This window comes from Strix aluco, chromosome 2 (assembly GCF_031877795.1).
Source record: "Strix aluco isolate bStrAlu1 chromosome 2, bStrAlu1.hap1, whole genome shotgun sequence".
NCBI classification, from domain to species: Eukaryota; Metazoa; Chordata; class Aves; order Strigiformes; family Strigidae; genus Strix; species Strix aluco.
This window is the reverse complement of record NC_133932.1, coordinates 138,005,342-138,022,098: the sequence shown is the minus strand read 5'-3', so window position 1 is coordinate 138,022,098 and position 16,757 is coordinate 138,005,342. Positions and strand designations below refer to the sequence as shown.

General features: G+C 72.2%; 3 protein-coding genes across 5 annotated transcripts; 2 read left to right on the top strand and 1 right to left on the bottom strand.

Annotated features, from left to right (window-relative positions):
- The first annotated feature begins 1,985 nt into the window (after positions 1-1,985).
- On the top strand, positions 1,986-7,861 carry TPP1 (tripeptidyl peptidase 1). The gene is made up of 13 exons (XM_074816677.1): positions 1,986-2,049; positions 2,249-2,338; positions 2,408-2,547; positions 2,629-2,779; positions 3,314-3,435; positions 4,167-4,366; positions 4,603-4,801; positions 5,829-6,017; positions 6,178-6,250; positions 6,487-6,607; positions 6,773-6,931; positions 7,010-7,147; positions 7,664-7,861. The coding sequence occupies exons 1-13, from the start codon at positions 2,039-2,041 to the stop codon at positions 7,802-7,804; spliced, it is 1,734 nt and encodes a 577-aa protein (XP_074672778.1). The 5' UTR covers positions 1,986-2,038; the 3' UTR covers positions 7,805-7,861.
- An 86-nt stretch (positions 7,862-7,947) lies between these two features.
- TAF10 (TATA-box binding protein associated factor 10) lies at positions 7,948-9,771 on the top strand. The gene is made up of 5 exons (XM_074816681.1): positions 7,948-8,152; positions 8,448-8,605; positions 8,734-8,798; positions 8,918-9,032; positions 9,597-9,771. Exons 1-5 carry the CDS (start codon positions 7,963-7,965, stop codon positions 9,684-9,686), a joined length of 618 nt encoding a protein of 205 aa, XP_074672782.1. The 5' UTR covers positions 7,948-7,962; the 3' UTR covers positions 9,687-9,771.
- A 339-nt stretch (positions 9,772-10,110) lies between these two features.
- Positions 10,111-16,442, bottom strand: ILK (integrin linked kinase). Of its 3 annotated transcripts, none has more exons than XM_074816678.1 (13): positions 16,353-16,442; positions 14,468-14,567; positions 13,245-13,410; positions 12,894-12,989; positions 12,682-12,778; positions 12,510-12,593; positions 12,225-12,310; positions 11,853-11,962; positions 11,599-11,726; positions 11,283-11,404; positions 11,098-11,197; positions 10,881-11,011; positions 10,111-10,783 (listed from the first exon to the last, which is right to left on the bottom strand). In XM_074816678.1, exons 2-13 carry the CDS (start codon positions 14,554-14,556, stop codon positions 10,634-10,636), a joined length of 1,359 nt encoding a protein of 452 aa, XP_074672779.1. In that variant the 5' UTR covers positions 14,557-14,567; positions 16,353-16,442; the 3' UTR covers positions 10,111-10,633. The 3 variants fall into 3 exon arrangements, with proteins under 3 accessions (XP_074672779.1, XP_074672781.1, XP_074672780.1); XM_074816680.1 differs by having other exon boundaries at positions 14,468-14,563; positions 16,353-16,370; XM_074816679.1 differs by having other exon boundaries at positions 16,278-16,362.
- Between the last annotated feature and the right edge of the window lie 315 nt (positions 16,443-16,757).

Genomic DNA, 16,757 nt, shown 5'->3' with positions numbered 1-16,757 from the left:
GGTGCCACGCTGGGCGTGGGGCAGCCGCGAGCCAGCACCGGGAAGCTCGGCCAGCCCCTACGCGGCGGGACGGGGCGAGGGCTGGGAAGTGGGGAGGGCACGGCTGACAGCTCTTCCCACGGCCAAGGCTGGGGGCCAGGGCTCAGCTGGCAGCGGGGGGTGCTGGGCTGCTCCCTCTAAACCTTCTCCGCTGTGCTGGGCCCACAGCCCCTGGCCCCCAGCCCTGGCACCCCCTTGCCCTGTGTTCCCTGGCTGCTGTGTGTCCCCCCCCAGCTCCCCTGCTCGCCCCCTGGCCCCGCAGGCTGCAACCGCGCAGCCTCGGGCAGGCGATGGGCTCCAGCTGCTGTGAACCACGCACGGAAACTCCGCGTGTGCTTCCCATCGCGGGGACCAGGAGCACCCCAGGGCTCCGCGCAGACGCTCGCACCACAGACAAGGAACGGGGATGGAGCGGTGGCAGACACGAGGGCCGGCCTCGGGGCGGCAGGGGAAGCACCTCGGGGGCCAGACAGGGGCTGGGGTGGGCCTGAGGGACGCGGGCCGAGGTCCCCGCGTCGGTGAGGTGCTGAGCTGCATCTGTGAACGGAGAAGACGCTGGTGAAGCCCCGCTGGGTCTCCTGGACGCCTCCCTTCAGCCCAAGGCAGCAGGGCCATGGGTCCGCAGCGGGCACTGCCTGCCGGGGCACGCGTCGCCCCCGCTCAGCGCAGACGCCTTCACCGCGGGGCAGAGAGCAGGACGAGGACGGCGGGACTGCTGCGGCCCTGGTCCCCCGGGGAAGGACCTTCACCCCCCCGCAACAACCCAAGCACCCGCCCGCCTCTGGGGTGACGCCTCGGGCTGCTGCTGAGGCAGGAGAGACCCTTCGGGCCTCCCCCCGCCCCGGCAGCTGCTGCGCTGGGCGTGGGAGCCGCGGCAGCCCGGGCCAGGCAGGTGGTTTTCCCATTGTCCGTCTCTTCCTGCCTTGGCCTCTGCAGCAGCAGGAAAGAACTGGGAGCTGCTGGAGCCACGGTGCAGCGTGGGACCGGCGCTGGGACGCGGCCGGGGCCGGCTGAGCCAAAGCGGCCTGGGGCAGATGGGGGTCACGGGCCCCTCCGCCTCACCAGCCACCGCCGGACACCCCAGGGCTGCCCCGGGCGGGGCGGGGGGGCCCAGCTCCACCGCGTGGAGGCGCCGCTGCCAGAGCCCCCTCGCCAAAACCGCCTGAACCTGCCCCAGCCCGCGATCTGCCGCGTCTGCGATCCCGGGGAGAGCGGCGAGCACGGGACCGCGAGCGGAGCCAACGGGCGCAGGAAGCCGAGAGCTGCAGCTCAGCGGCTGCGGGAGCCAAGCGGCCGGCGACCGTGCCAGCTGGCCAGCTGGCCACCCCGCAGCCCGCTCCCGCGGCCGAGCGGCAGCACAGCCCCCGAGTCCCCCGGCAGCCTCCCCGTGTCCCGGCCCGCAGGGCACAGGGCGTGCTCGCCCCCGAGCCCGGCTCCCCTGCGCAGGGAGGACGCCCCCAGCCCTGGGGTGGGCACAGCGGGTCCCCCCGAGGGGGGCTCAGACCTTCCGCCCGCGTCCCTGCAGCCACCCCCGGGCAACGCCCCAGCCCGGCCCCAGCCCCCGAGCGGGGCCCCCAGCGCCCCCCCCGCTGCCCCCACGAACGGCCCGGCCCGGCCCGGCCCGGCCCGGCCCGGGACACCCCCCCGTCCCCCCCGCGCTGCCGCCGTGGCGGCTCCGCGGCGCTCCGGGAGAGGGACGGGGCGGAGAGGGACACGGCATACCGGGAGGTGCCCGGGAGCCCCTCCGGCAAGCGGCCCCTCCCCGCCGGGACCGGGGCCGAGAGCGGGGCCCGCCCCAGGCCCGGCGGTGCGAGTGGCCGGGAGGATCGGCCGGTGCCGGTCCCGGTCCCGGTCCCGGGGGACCCGCACGGCCTGGCCGGCGCGACCTGCAGGGACCGGGCCCCGCCCACCACGTGACCGCGGCTTCGGCCTCCTCACGTGACCGCGAGTCACGCGCCCGCACTCACGTGATCGGGGCGCTGCGGCGGGAGGCGGCGGGATGGCGCGGGGGTAACGGGGCCGGGGGGAACGGGCACCGAGGGGGAACGGGGCGCTGGCCGGGGCTCGGGGGGGGGTCTGGCGGGGCTCCCCGGCCCGGGGCGGGGGGGGGGGGTCGGCCGGGCACCTGCAGTCCCGGGGCTCCCCGGGGCCGCGCCGGTGCCCGCCCGCCCCCCCCTGACCGCTCGCCCCCCCCGACCGCTCGCCGCAGGTGCCGGGGGGCCCCCGCCGTGCTGGCGCTGTGTGCGGCCGCCTGGAGCTGCGCCGCGGGCCTGGCCCCGGAGCCGGACCCGCCGTTCCGGTAGGTGCGGGGCTCGGGGGGGCAGGACGGGCCGCTGGTGCCCGCCGGGCGCTCACAGCCTGCCCGCAGGGTGCCCCCCGGCTGGGCCCACGCCGGCCGCCTGGACCCCGGCCACGAGGTGCAGCTGACCTTGGCCCTGCGGCAGCGGGGCACGACGCGCCTGGCCCAGCTCGTCGGTGCCGTCTCAGACCCCTGCTCACCGCGATACGGTAACGGCCGCGCGCCCGAGCCCCGCCAGGCCCCCTGGGGCCCCGCAGGCCGGGGCTCTGACCTCCCTGTGCCTCTCGCAGGCAAGTTCCTGTCCCTGGAGCAGGTGCGGGACCTCGTCCAGCCGTCCCCAGCCACCCTCATGGCGGTGCTGAAGTGGCTGCAAGGCCACGGAGTGGAGAGGTGCAGCAGCGTCGCCACCCTCGATTTCCTGGAGTGCCACATGCCGGCGAGGTGAGCCCGGGCTGGCCGTGCCCTTCCCATGAGAACAGACGAAGCCAGACCCTGCCCCTGCCTCTGCGACTTCCCTGCGGCTCCACGGTGCAGCCGGGTGACGGAGGGCTGAGCTGTGTCCCTGCCTGGGCTCCAGGGCTCCGCAGCCCAGAGCTGGCTGCCTGCGTGCATGGGCCCAGTGCTGGGGGGGACTCACAGCCAGTGTCTGCGGTACCAGAACCCAGGCGTGCGTGGCCGTCAGGTCCTCGGGCCAGCCCCACGCTTCCTCCCGCCTTCTGTGTGGCCGTGGAGTCCCCAAGGGCAGGGCTGGGGGTAGAGTTGCAGGGGACACTGCAGCGTCAGGGCTCTGGTTCGGTTAGGTGACGGGAATTGGGTTTGGAAGGTGCTCATTGGTGTGCGAGCTCAGCTGTGCAGGTGGGAGGTGAAGCTCGTCCCCGACTGGTCCCAGCGGCGGGCGGGGTGGGAAGGGCAGCGAACGGGCATGGCCGTCCCGGCGACGCGCATCCCCGTGCGGTGGCTGTCCCTGTGTTGCAGCACGGCCGAGCGGCTCCTGCCCGGGGCCGAGTTCCACCGCTATGTGAAGGGCCAGCGCAGCGTCGTGCGCTCCCCACTCCCCTACGCTGTCCCTGAGGAGCTGGCTGAGCACCTTGACTTTGGTACGTCCTGCGCAGGGGAGCCGAGGCTGCCTGGGGGGCGGGTGGGAGGTTACGCACGGAGCGGCCAGGCCTGGCCATCGTGGTGTCCCGCGGGACGGTGTGGCAGCTCCCCCGGCCGTGCTCCCGGCTGCCCTTGGGCCCCCTGAGGAGGTTTGTGCATGGGAGGCAGATGCCCCATCCCTGGACACATTCAGGGTCGGGTTGGACGGGGCTCTGAGCAACCTGACTGAGTTGAAGATGTCGCTGCTTGTGGCAGGGGGGTTGGACCAGATGCCTTGAAAGGTCCCTTCCCACCTGAACCACTCCGTGCTGTGGACAGGCAGCACCCGAAGTGTTTCTTACTGGTGCTCCCGGGCCGGGATGGTGGGTGCAGAGAGTTCAGGTGCGGCCTGTCTCTGTGGATGTGCAGCTGCTTCTGAGCTGGAAAAACTCCCTCCTGTGAGACCCCTTTGTGTGGGCTGCCACGGCCGTTCCGCGAGGGGAGCAGAGGGGTGCCAGGCTGCGGCCGCGGCCAGGCAGGGGGGAGCCTGAGCTGTGCCAGGGGAATACCTGTCGCTGGCGCTTTCCCACCTTCTGCGCGGTGCTTGGGGCAGGGAACAGGCTCCCCCGCGGCCGGCCGGCTCCAACACAAAGCCCGAGTGAGGATGGGGACGGGAGAGCCAAGGGGCCCTGACACTGCTCCCGGAGCTCTGCGCCCTGACAGCCGCTTCTCCTGCCTGTTTGCGCACCAGTGGGTGGCCTGCACCGGTTCCCTGCGGAGAGAAAGGTGGTCAGCAGAGCCTGGGCCAAGAAGGAGATGGAGTGGGGGCAGCACATTGGAGGGGGAGCAGCTTTCCACCTGGGCGTGACGCCTTCCGTCATCCGTAAGAGATACAACATGACCGGAGGGGACGTCGGGCTGCTGCCCAACAACAGCCAGGCCTGCGCCCAGGTAACCGGCGGAGCCGCTCCCGGTCGGAGGCCCGTGGGCTGTGGGAACTCCACGCGCTGGTGCTGCTCTGGTGGCCCCAGGACAGCTGTGGGGATCCCTCAGCGGCTGGTGGGAGCACGCGGTGGGCGAGCGTTGCACAGACCCGTGCTGGGCCGCTCTACTAAGTCAGGAGAAAAAACTTACCTCGTTGTTTCAACAGAAAACAAAAAACCCACCCGCTCCTCTTGTCCCCCCAGTTCTTGGAACAGTATTTCCACCAGGCTGACCTGGCTGAGTTCATGCAGCTCTTTGGCAGAAGCTTTGGCCACCGCTCTCAGGTTGACCAAGTGGTTGGGCACCAGGGCAAGGGCAAGGCGGGCCTGGAGGCCAGCCTGGACGTGGAATACATCATGAGCACGGGCGCCAACATCTCCACCTGGGTCTTCAGCAATGCAGGTACTGATCCCCCGCCGTGCGTCCCCCGCCGTGTGTCCCCTGCCGTGCGTCCCCCAGCGCTTCCCCGCCGCCGTGGGCACGTGCCTTGTGGCCTCCCAGCGCCACTGCTGACGCTGGTTTCTGAGAGCTCGTAGGGAAATGCTCTTCCCTTGGTCTGTGTAGTTGCTTTTGAACCTGAGTGAACTTCCAGCACCCACAGTGTCCTGTAACAGGGGCTTCCACGCCTCGGCCACGCAGTCACGCCGCTCTGCTGCCCTTCCCTGCAGGGAGACCACAGCGAGTGCGTCTTATTGTTTAATTCCTGCTGCTTTGGGGCTGATCTCTCGCCCATGAATCCACCAGTAGAGTGGATGAAGGAGAGTAAGGCAATCTGAGAAAACAAGCTTGCAAAACAGCCTGCACAGGCACGGCTACGGTGCTGTGGGACAAAGTGTCTGTCCCAGATCAGAAACTGGCTGAACAGGAGATGGGGCGCCCTCGGGGCTGCCGGCTCTGCCTTCCCCATGGCAAAGGCGGGCGCAGCTCCACGTTAAATTTCACCTCCCCCATGCAGTTAGTGATGTGCCAAGACAGGCGGTTGCGTGAGCAGCTGAGAGCTCGGAGGGGTGGCTGGGGCTCTGCTCTCCTCGGGAGAGGGGCAGGAGGGGACCCTGGCAGATGGAGGTGGGACATGGGCTTGGCCGAGCCACGGCGTGGCTGCCTGGCTGCCGAGGGTGGCTGCAGCCCCGCGGCTGGTGCTCAGAGGAGCAGTGGGTGGGCGCAGACCCCCTGCTCGGGCTCAGGGTGACCTTTTGCCAGACCGGCTGGCAGAGCTGGGGCCATCCAGCGTGACGGTCCCTGCCCTTGGCCGTGCTGCCAGTGGGAGCTCACGGGAGAGCCCCGAGCCCGGGCAGGTCAGGAGCTGCGGGACCGTCCGGGGCTGGTGCTGGTGGTGCTGCTGAGACGGGGGCCCCCCTGTGCCATCCCCGCCTTCCCTCGAGCCCCGTGTCCTCGGGGGAGCTGAGCCAGCCCCGCTCTGTCCCCGCAGGGCGGCACGAGAGCCAGGAGCCCTTCCTGGCCTGGCTGCTGCTGCTCTCCAACATGTCGTCGCTGCCATGGGTGCACTCGGTGAGCTACGGCGATGACGAGGACAGCCTGTCGCTCGCCTACATGGAGCGCGTGAACGTCGAGTTCATGAAGGCGGCTGCCCGGGGCTTGACCATCCTGTTTGCCTCAGGTGTGCGCTGTTCTGGGGGTGCAGTGGGGAGCTGAGCACCAAGCCGGGGGGCAGCCCGCACCCCTTGCCCGGGAGCCCCAGGTGGCTCCTGGGTGGGCGAGGGGCCGCTCGGGCGCTGCCGGATCACCCCGTCCGTCCGTCTGTCCGTCTCTCTCATCAGGTGACGACGGCGCTGGGTGCAGACGGGTGCCCGGTGGGAAACACACCTTCCGGCCCAGCTTTCCAGCCTCGAGGTGGGTGAGGGGGGTGACCCTGGGTCCCGTGGAGACGCAGAGCTGCCCGCAGCCGGGGCCAGCCAAAACCCGCTGCTGGCACCGAGCCCCGGCCCGGGGCCGGCTGCTGCCTGGCGCTGGCTGTGAGGGGTGTCAGCCCACCCGCGCGCGGCTCCTGGGGCGGGGGCCAGCGCGTGGGGTGCCGCTGGGGCCCCGGGCGCTGTGTGCCCACCTGCAGCGCCCACCTGTCCCCCCAGTCCCTACGTCACCACCGTGGGGGGAACGTCCTTCAAGAACCCCTTCCTGGTGACCGCGGAGGTGACGGACTACATCAGCGGCGGGGGCTTCAGCAACGTCTTCCCCAGGCCGGATTACCAGGTGAGGCCGGGGCTGGGGCCTGCGCGGGGCTGGGCAGGAGCGGTGATGGGCCGTGGCCGGCACAAGCGTCCCTGGGGCTGGTCTGTGGGCCGGGGGAAGGGGGTCCAGCGGCGAGCGGGGGCTGGGTCCTGCTGCCAGGCACCCTGCTCCCTCTGCTCCCCCCAGGCTGCCGCCATCGGACGGTTCTTGCGCTCGGCCACGAAGCTGCCTCCCAGTTCCTACTACAACAGCAGCGGCCGTGCCTACCCCGACCTGGCCGCCCTCTCCGACAACTACTGGGTGGTGACAAACCGCATCCCGCTGCCCTGGGTGTCGGGGACGTCGGTAAGGAAGGAGGTCGGCCCTGTGCGGGGCCGTGGTGGCCGCGCGGGCGGGCGCTGAGGCCTCAGTGTCTCCGGGCAGGCGTCCACGCCCGTGGTGGGGGGCATGGTGGCCCTCATCAACGACCGGCGGCTGCAGCGGGGGCTGGCACCCCTCGGCTTCCTCAACCCCGCGCTCTACCAGCTGCAGGAGCGGGGGCACGACGCTGCGCTCTACGATGTGAGCTGGGGGGGGGGGGGGGGGCTGGAGGGTGCTGGGGGGCTGCTAGGGGACTGGGTGGGTGCTGGGGTCTGCTAGGAGGCTGGGGGGATGCTGGGGGTCCAGGTGGGTGCCATGGGGCTGGGGTTGCTGGGGGTGGCCAGGAGGCTGGAGGGTTGCTGGGGGGCTGCCAGGGGGCTGGGGGGGTGCTGGGGGGGTGCTGGGGGGGCCAGAGTAGCAGCGGGGGTACTGAGGGGGAGACCTGGGTGGGCTGCTCCCCTTGGGCCAACAGCGTCCCACTGGGGGGGGGGTCCCCATGTCGTTCCCATGGGCTGGGTGGGGCAGGGTGCCCTTGGGCTGCTGGGGGTGTTCAGGGGGGCCCCTGTGTCCTAAGGTTGCTGCCGGGGGAGGGGGCGGCCCTTCCCCGGGGGGTGAGGCGGGGGCTCCCATGGGCCGCGTTCCCTGGGGTTCCCGCGGTGGGGTTCGGGGCGGGGTGTGGCTGCTCCCCGCCGGCCGCGCTGAGGCCCGTCCCTGCAGGTCACCCAGGGCTGTCACCTCTCCTGCCTGGACGGCACCGTGCAGGGACAGGGCTTCTGCGCCGGCCCCTCCTGGGACCCCGTCACGGGCTGGGGGACCCCCAACTTCCCGCGGCTGCTGCGGGCGCTGCTACCGCCGTGACACCGGGGCGGGGCGGGGGGGGGCGGGGATATGCTAATAAACCCGCGGGGCCACGCCCCTCCGCCTCTCTGTGCCCGCCGCGCCGCCGCGGGGCGCTGTGGGGCGGGGCCGGCGCGCGCAGGCGCGGGGAGGCGGGAGGCGGGAGGCGGCGGCGGGCGATGAGCGGAAGCGCCGAGGCCGATCCCGGCGCCGCGGCCCCGGCCGCCCCCGCGCCCCCCGCGCCCCCCGCCGCTGACAACAAGCCCAGCCCGGCTGCCGTCGGTAGCGGCGGCCCCGGGGCGGCCCCGGGCGCGGTGGGCGGCGCGGCGCGGGGGGCCGAGGGCGGCGCGGCCGGCGCGAGGGGGCCCGGTGAGTGGGGGGGGGGGACTCGGGGACGGCGGGGGACAGGACCCGCGCACGGGGCGGGGGGGGGCGGCCCGGAACCGTTTCCCGAGCTCGGCCTGTCCGCCCGCCGGACACCGGGGGGGGGGGGGGGGTGACCCCGAGGGGTGAGCATGGGGGGCCCGTGAACGCCGGCGGGGAACCGGGGGGCGGGGGGGAAGTGCGGTGGTCCCAGGTGGCACCGTGGGGTGACCGCAGGGGTCTCGGGGATCGTCCGGTGGTCCCGGGGCACCGGTGCCGGCTGAGCGCCCTGTGCCCGCAGTGCCGGTCTCGGCGGCAGCGGCTGCGGCCCCCCCGGAGGGCGCCATGTCCAACGGGGTCTACGTGCCGCCCAGCGCGGCCAACGGCGACGTGAAGCCGGTGGTGTCCACCACGCCGCTGGTGGACTTCCTGATGCAGCTGGAGGACTACACGCCCACGGTACGCGGGGGGCGAGTGGCTGCCGCGGGGGGCCCAAACCCTCCCTCCCTCCCCCCTCCCGCCCCTCCCCAGCCCCTCCAGCTCCCCCCCAGCCCCCCTGCAGCCCTTCCAGCCCCTCTCCTCTGCAGATCCCGGATGCCGTCACGGGTTACTACCTGAACAGAGCGGGGTTCGAGGCCTCTGATCCGCGCATGTAAGTGGCAGCAGAGTGGGGCCTTGGGGGGCCCCGGACGGGGTCTGGTAGTTGGGGGCCCCAGCGGTGCCCGGTGCTGCCCGTCTGACGCCCTCCCTCCTCCTTTCCCCGCCGGGCAGCATCCGACTGATCTCTCTGGCCGCACAGAAGTTTATTTCTGACATCGCCAACGACGCGCTGCAGCACTGCAAGATGAAGGGGACGGCCTCGGGCAGCTCCCGCAACAAGAGCAAGGTGAGAGGGGGAGAGCCCGGCTGCTGGGGCTGCAGCCAGCTCCGCTCCCGCCACGGAGCGCGGGGACTCCGGGGGGAGGCTTAAAGCACTTGCGAATAATCTCTGCGGGTGGGAGAGGGGCGCTGGCGAGAGGGCGAGGCGGGCAGTGGGATTCCTGGGAACGCTGTGAGCAGCTGCAGCCCGTCGGACCGGGGGCCCTCCAGCCCGGCGTCCTCCCTCCGACAGCCCCCAGAACGCTGCTGCGGGGGGAGGGACGTCAGCGGGGAGCGAGCGCGTAGCGGCAGCGCCGGGGAGTTCTCCCGGTCAACGTGTTCGTGGTTCGGGGACCTCGTGGGGGTGACGTCACTTATCTTTAGAGCGTTGAGTAACGCTCGGTTCCGTCCGCCGAGTGCACGAACGTGGGGTATCCGGGAGCTGGTTAATGCCCCCAACAGCTCTGCGGCTGCTGCTGGGAGCTGTGTGTGTACAGGTCACCACAGCCTGCGGGGGAAACGCCCCAAACCTGCATTTTTGAGGAGTTCGGGTGGCCCTTGCTGTGACTGACGCAACTCCTTGTCCCTTCAGGATAAGAAGTACACGCTGACCATGGAAGACCTGACGCCAGCACTTGCAGAGTACGGCATCAACGTGAAGAAGCCACATTACTTCACCTAAAGACTGAGGGGTCGTCACTGGGAACTTTTTTTAGAGTCGCTTCAGTGCCATTAAACAGCTGGGTAGGTTTTTTTGTGGAAAGGCACCTTGTCTCCTGCCTACAGGCTGCCCGGGCAGGGCCTCTTCTCACGTCGGGCTCCCAACCAGGGGTTCTGGCTGCGCCTTCTGCCGTTCCGGGAGGGCTGAGCCCTGCCCCGCGACCCTGAAGGGAAGGGGGTGCAGTGGGGCTGCCCAGCCCTCGTGTTTCGCACCCCCGTCTCACAGGAGCGCTTGGGGCCTGCGCCTGCCCCGCTCCTGTCACCCGGGGAGGTTTGGGACAGGCAGAGCCTGGGACCCCGCGGACTCTCGGGCAGCCCCCGCGTCAGCCTCACCCCCTTGCACCTGAAACACCCCCCGTGCGCATGCACCCCTCCCCAGCAGCCAGTTTTCGTAACAAATGTTTATTTTGGATGCTGGCAGCTTTTCCATGTGGCCTGGATGGAAACGATAAGAGTGAAGCGCGAAGCTGGGGTGGTGCTGGGCACGACAGGCAAAGCTTCCCCGCCCCTGTCCTCGGCCGGGAAAAGCACCAGGGCTGGACGGGCCTCGCGAGAGCCCCTCAGCGGGGGAGCTGCTCCGGGCCTGGGGACAAGGACGCGGCGGCTCCGCAGCCCCGTCTGCGCCTGGCGGGGAGCAGCACCCAGCGCCGCGCCGGGGCCGGGGCTCCTGCTCCGTCTCTGCCCGCAGCTGCCAGGGAGGGCCGAGGTGCTGCCGTAGACGTGGCGCCGCTGTCTGAAGCCCCCAGAGCGGCTCCAGCGAAGGCAGCGTCGTCTGTACCGTGTGTCCGTGGCCGGCTCAGGTGAGGGGGGTTCCCTGCTCCCCCTCGGCGCTGGGGTGAAAGAAGGCACTTGGGGGGTGGCGGGGAGGGGAGCATGGCAGCGTCGGGTGGGGGGGAGGCACCTCCCGCTCTACTTCTCCTGCATCTTCTCCAGGATGGGCACGATCATGTCAAACTTAGGGCGCTTGGCTGGGTCCTCGTTCATGCAGATCTTCATCAGCTTGCAGATGTGGGGGGAGATGCCGGGGGGGATGGTTGGACGTAGCCCCTCCAGGGCCACCTGGGAGAGCGGGGCAGGATCAGGGACCCAGGAGGTGCAGGGGGGGGCTCTCGGAGCCTCCCCGAGCCCCCTGGTCCGGAGCCAGCCCCCTCCTCACCTTCATCCCTATCTCCATGTTGGACAAGTCTGCAAAGGGCACCTCACGTGTCACCAGCTCCCACAGCAGCACCGCGAAGCTCCACATGTCAGCCGAGCGCCGGTTGATCTCCTCAGGCTTCTTCTGCAGAGCTGCGGGGAACCGGGACGGGGCTGAAGGGGGCCGGGGGCCAGGGAGGGGCCGAGTGGCGGGAGGGGCCCAGCTACCGGGCGCTCACCTTCGGGTGCCACCCAGGCTGGCGCGTACATCCGCCCCGGGCACTGGAAGGAGAACTTCACGTCGGCCATGCTGACCCGCGCCGTCATGTCCTCGTCGATCTGGGGACGGGGGGGAGGTCAGGGGGGGCCGGGCCTGCCCCCGTGCGCGGGAGGAAGGGCCGGGCCGCGCCTCAGCGCCGCTCACCATGATGCTGCGGCTGTTGAGGTGGTGCCGGGGGATGAGCGGCTCCAGCGTGTGCAGGAAGGCCATGCCCCGCGCGATGTCGAAGGCGAATTTCACCGCCTGCATCTGGTCCACCACGAAGTCTGCGGGGAGGGAGGGGGCACGAGGGTGGCAGAGAGCACATGCGGGGCGCGGGGGAGGCACGTGGACCGGAGACTGAGCTGGCCCTGGGCCCTCGCTGCTGCTGTTGCAGCTGCCACTCCCCCAACACCCGGGGAAGCAGCTTCTCGAGGGTGGGGAGAGGAGCCCCCGGCTCTGTCAGCCCCCCAGCACTCACTTGTCCCCTCATGCAACACGTTGTAGAGGGACCCGTAGGGCATCCAGTGGCTGATGACGATGGGGTGGGGTGCTGGGGGGGACTGGCAGGCGCCCAGCACCGGCAGCACGTTGGGGTGAGAAAAGATCCTGCGATAGAGGTGACAGCCCTGAGAACGGCAGGTGCTGCGCCCCCCCCCCACCCCGCTGCCGTCCTCCCCGGAGCGCTCCTACCCCCCCGCCCTCGAGAGCCCTGCGAAGGGCGCCGGCACTCACCGCAGCTTCGGGTATTCCTCGTTGAAGTCTCGGCTCTTCCGAGTTGTCCAGTCCCGGATTTTCAGCATTTTGATGACAATGTCGTTGCCTTGCCAGCGCCCTTTCCACAGCTGCAGGGAGGGGGGGAACAGTCCCTGGGAGAGGGTCCCCGAGCCCCCACAGTCCCCCAGCGACGTGGAGCGACGGTGGCACCGTGCCAGGGCGAACTCCGGCCTTTCAGCCCCGGCGGGTGCCTTTTCCCTGGGGGGCCACAGAAACCCCCCAAGCGGCTGCGCCCCAGTTCTGCGCTCGCGGCCAGCCGGGGGCTGGGGACAGAGCGGTGACCTGCCTGGTGCCACTAGCCTGTCCCGGGGGGCCAACAGCCCGACCTACCTCTCCTGACTGGTTCTCATTGAGTTTTTGGCTCAAGCTCAGCTGTTTGAAGTCTATCCCAGCGAGTTTGTTAAGAGTCCCGTTCCCTGTAAGAGAAGGAGATGGACCCTCCTCCCTACGCCCACCTGGGGCCGCGCAGGGAGGCCACACCAGCAGGAGGCCTTGCTCCCATGAGGCGCCACCTGCAGCGAGGGGATTTGCGCCCCCGGAACGCGCCATTTGCCACGCAGAGTGCTGCCCCCCCCCCGCGCTCCCCCGCCCCGTCGGGGAAGGCTCCGTCCTTACTGGGCCGCGTGCGGGTCGTGCCCTTCCAGAAGGTGTCCTTGTAGGGGATCTTGGTGAGGCTCTGGCCCAGCTTCTCGGCGCGCTCTGGGGAGGGACGGGGCGTCGGGCAGCATGAGCAGAGGTCGCTGGTGCTGCGCGGGGGTCAGGGCCAGGACGAGAACCTCTTTATTACCTTTCAAGACCTCCCGCAGCGGCGTCTTGGCCTTGTCAATGGGCGTCTCGCCGTACTTGTTAGCGATGCTGACCAAGGCCCCGCTGCCCACCAGGTCCTGAGGGAGGAGAAGGGCAGCACCTGCACTTTGCTGCAGCCCCTTCGCACACCCCCGGCCTCCTGCCTCCTCCCTCGCTCCCGACTCCCGCCCGTGCCCGAGCGCTTCCGCTCACCTCCGCCACCTGGTCGTGTCCCCAGAAGCAGGCGTAGTGCAGCGGCGTGTTCCCGTGCTCGTTCACAGCGTTGATGTCTGCTTTGAACTGGATCAGCTGGGGGGCGGGAGGACGAGCCCCGTCAGCGCGGGGCAGGTCCCCTCCGGCCCAGCGCCACGCCCCAGCAGCGCGTTTGTTGCCCGGGCGCTGGCCTGCGGCTGGGAGGGGGCCGAGGCGGGATGTGGGGCTCCTGTGGGGGGGGCGGGGGGCTCAGCGGGCTCAGGGCAAGGAAGGTGAGAGTGGGGAGCGAGTCCTCGGTGGAGGGGGCTGCGGGGTCCCGCTCCGTGGAGGGCAGCGGCATGGGGCCGGTACCTTCTGCACGATGTCGCGGTGGCCGTGGCTGGCAGCCAGGTGCAGCGGGGTGTCGTCGCCGCGGTTCATGACGTTGATGCGCGCTCCCCGCATGATGAGCATGTCAACCACGTTGGAGCGGCCCTCGCGGCAGGCCCAGTGCAAGGGGCTGAAGCCGTGGTCGTCCCTGCGGAGGCAGCGGGGTCGGCTCCGCTCAGCGGCCGCAGCCCCCCCCCGCTGCGTCCTGCCCCAGCCCGGGCAGCGAGAGAGGGGCCGAGCGCGGCCGGGGGCTGCCAACGGGCAACATCGCCCCGTGCAGCATCTCTGCCGCTGCCCCCCAGCCCCGCGAGGGCCCCGGAGGCCCTGGCCAAACCCCATCTTCTGCAGGGCTGAATCACCGGGATGCTGGCATGCGCCGGATCCCCCCCCGGCCCCCCTTGCTCGGCGGTGCCTGGCCAAGTAAGGGAGGAGGAGACCAGCCAGGCCTTAAAAGGAGATTAGGGCCCGGCAGGGGGGGCTGCTGCACCCCCAGCTCCCCCCCAGGGCAGACCCCCAGCTGCCCCCCATCCCTGCTGCAGGCAGGCGGGGCCAAAACACCCCAGCGAGGGCCAGCTGTGACCCGCGGCACGATCTGTGGGGCTGGGAGAGCTCTGGGTGACCGGGAGGGACTGACGGACGTGCCCTGGGAAGGCCCCCGGCCCCCAGCGAGTACGGGGGGACACGCTGCCACGGCCCAGCGAGGGGTCTTGGGGTGCGGGCAGGAGGCTGCGCCTGGCACAGGCCATGGAGATGTCTGCTCTAAGCCCGGCCCAAACGCCGGGAGCTGCCGGAGTGGGGTACATGCTGCGGGCAGGAGAGCTCAGGATGCCCGGCCTGCCCGTTAGACCCCGGCCCCGCTTCCACACGTCAGCGGCGGCGTCCCCAGCAGAGGAGTCGGGGGAAGGGGTCACCCAGGCACCCCCGCCGCCCCGGGGACGGGGAGATGCTCCCCAGCACCCCCAGCCCAGCCCGGGACACGTCCCGCGGCAGGAGCGGCGGCGGCCGAGGAAGCGGCTGGAGGACGAGGACGTGCAGCCTCATGCCTCAGCGATGCGGTAACTTCCTCCCGGCGGGGAGGAGCCGAATCCCACCCCCCCCCCCCGGGACACCGAGCGCAGCGGAAACAGCCCCGGCCCCGGTCCAGCTCCCGCGGCCCCGGTCCAGCTGAGCCGGGGACAGCCCCCTGCCGGGCCCCCCCTGCTCACCCCTGGTTGAGGTCGTTCTCGGTGTTGTCCAGCCAGAGGCGCACGGCCACCGCGTTGCCCTCCCGGCACTGCGTGAAGATGTCGTCCATCGCGACGCTGGCTGCGGGGAGGGGGGTGTGAGGACACGGGGCCCCGTGGCGGAGCGGGGCTGCCCACCCCCCCTGTCCCACATGCAGCCCTGGGAGCTGGACATCGCCCCCCACAGCCCCCCTGCTCCCGGCAGCCCCTCAGTGGGGCGTCTCCCTGGGGGGCCAAGGGCAGGAGCCTCGTATCCCTCCCGCCAGTGGGGCCGCAAAGGCTAGGCCGAGCCGGACTCGCGGCTGAAGGGGAAGTTCACGACCGGCCCCAGCCCGCAGGAAGCAGATCTGGCACCCGCAGGCTTATCTGCAGGCCCAGCCAGAGCCGGCGCCCGCATCTGCCGGGGGAGCTGAGCTGGAGGAGGGCCAGCACCACCCTGCACGGGGTCCCGCAGCCCCTCCCGATCCCCAGCTCCGACCCAGGCTCGGCTGAACTCGGCCCAGCGTCGTGCCCCAGAAACCCAAAGGTCCCCAGGCTCCGCCTCGACGCCCCAGCCCAGGGCCAGGCAAAGCCCGGGCGTCCTGGTTCCATTTCTAACCCCGGACACCGGCAGCCTGACCCCGGGCTGCACCGCCCTGAGCCCCCCACCAGCCTGGGGCTCTGCAGCATCGAGCAGGGACATGGGGCTGCCCTCAGCGGGTCCCACAGCGCGGGAGCAGGGACAAGCCGAGCACGATGACCCTGACGTGCACCTGTGAGGGCTTAAACCAGCCGCAGCAGGACCCCCACCCGCTCCCGCGGGCAGGACGGGCCCCGGCCCGGGCAGCTGCCCCCCGCGACGGCTGCTCGGCCTGTGCCACACACAGCTACGGGGGCAGGGGACGCTGAGACCCTCCCGGGGGCCTCACAGGCTCCAGGATCAGCTCCGGCCCCGCTCCCGGCTGCGGGGGATGGAGCCGCCCTGCCCGCGGGGAGCCAACGGCGAGCCCCGACCCCACGCCCCAGAGCCCCAGGGCTGGCGGCGTCACCCCCAGACTGGATCCTTCACCCGCCCACCTGGGCCGGGACCAGGGAAGGGGCACCCCAGCGACACCCCATCCCCGGCCCGGCCCCGCGGGACCGGCATCCCGCTGTCACTGCCGCCTCCCCCGCCCCAGCCCGGGCCCGGGGCTGCCGCACCCGCCTGTCACACCCCAGCCCCTGCCTCGGGCCCGGCCGCGCTGCCAGACCCCCCCAGCCCCGGCCCTGCCCCAAACGAGGGCCCCTGCTCCCCGTTGCCAAGTGGCCACGCTGGCCCTGCTGAGCCCCCCGCGGCCCCTCTCCCCAGCACTCAGGCTGTGGCCCCACGATGGGGACACCCAGGTCACCCGGCTCCTCACCGGCCCTGACCCGAGACCCTTCCCCAAGGCTCCTCCCTGCAGCCCCCCAGCCCCCTCCTGCCCCAGCAGGCCGCTGCCTGCCCTGACCCCGCTGACCCCGTCCTGTTCCCGGGCGGCCCCTGCCCGCCCCCCCCCCCCCCGCGCATCCCGACCGCGGCCGCCACCGGCCCCAGCCCCGCTCCCACCCCCGGGGGCGCCGTTTCCTGCCCCGGGTCGGCCCCAGCCGCGGCCCAAGGCCGGTCCCAGCCCAGCCGGTCCCAAACGTGCCCCTGCTCCCGCCCTGTCCCGGCCCAGCCGCGGCCCAAACCCACCCCGACCCCGACCCCGACCCCGACCAGCCCCTGCCCGGCCCGGTGCAGCCCCAGTCCCGGCTCAGCCAGACCCGGTCCCCGCCCGGCCCCGTCCCGGCCGACCCGCAGCCGCGGCCTCGCTCGCTCCCGGGCCCAGCCCGGCTCCCGCCGCAGCTGGCCGGGCCCGGCCGCTCTCACCGGCTCCGGCGGGCGCAGGGCGGCGGCTCGGCGGGCGCGGGGCAGCGCGGGGGGCTCCGCCCCGGGCCGGCCGCCGGCAGCGCCCCCTGCCGCCCGCTCCGGGGGCGCGGGCACGGCGCGGGGGGGCGCGGGGGGGCGCGGGCAGCGGGCACGGGGCGGCGGGCACGGGGCGGCGGGCGGCGGGCGGCGGGCACCGGGCGGCGGCGAGGCCGGGCACAGGCGGGGCGCACCGGGCGGGGGGGGGGCGCCCGCGGCACCGCCCCGCGCAGGCAGCGGCCGGTCCCCCCGCCCGCAGGGGGCGCTGCTCCGCGGCGCTGCCGGGGCCGCTCTAGTCTCCCGCGCGGGCACACGTGGGCTCCGCCCGCACCGGCCGCGCCGGGGCCACCGGGGTCGGTGCTGTTGGGC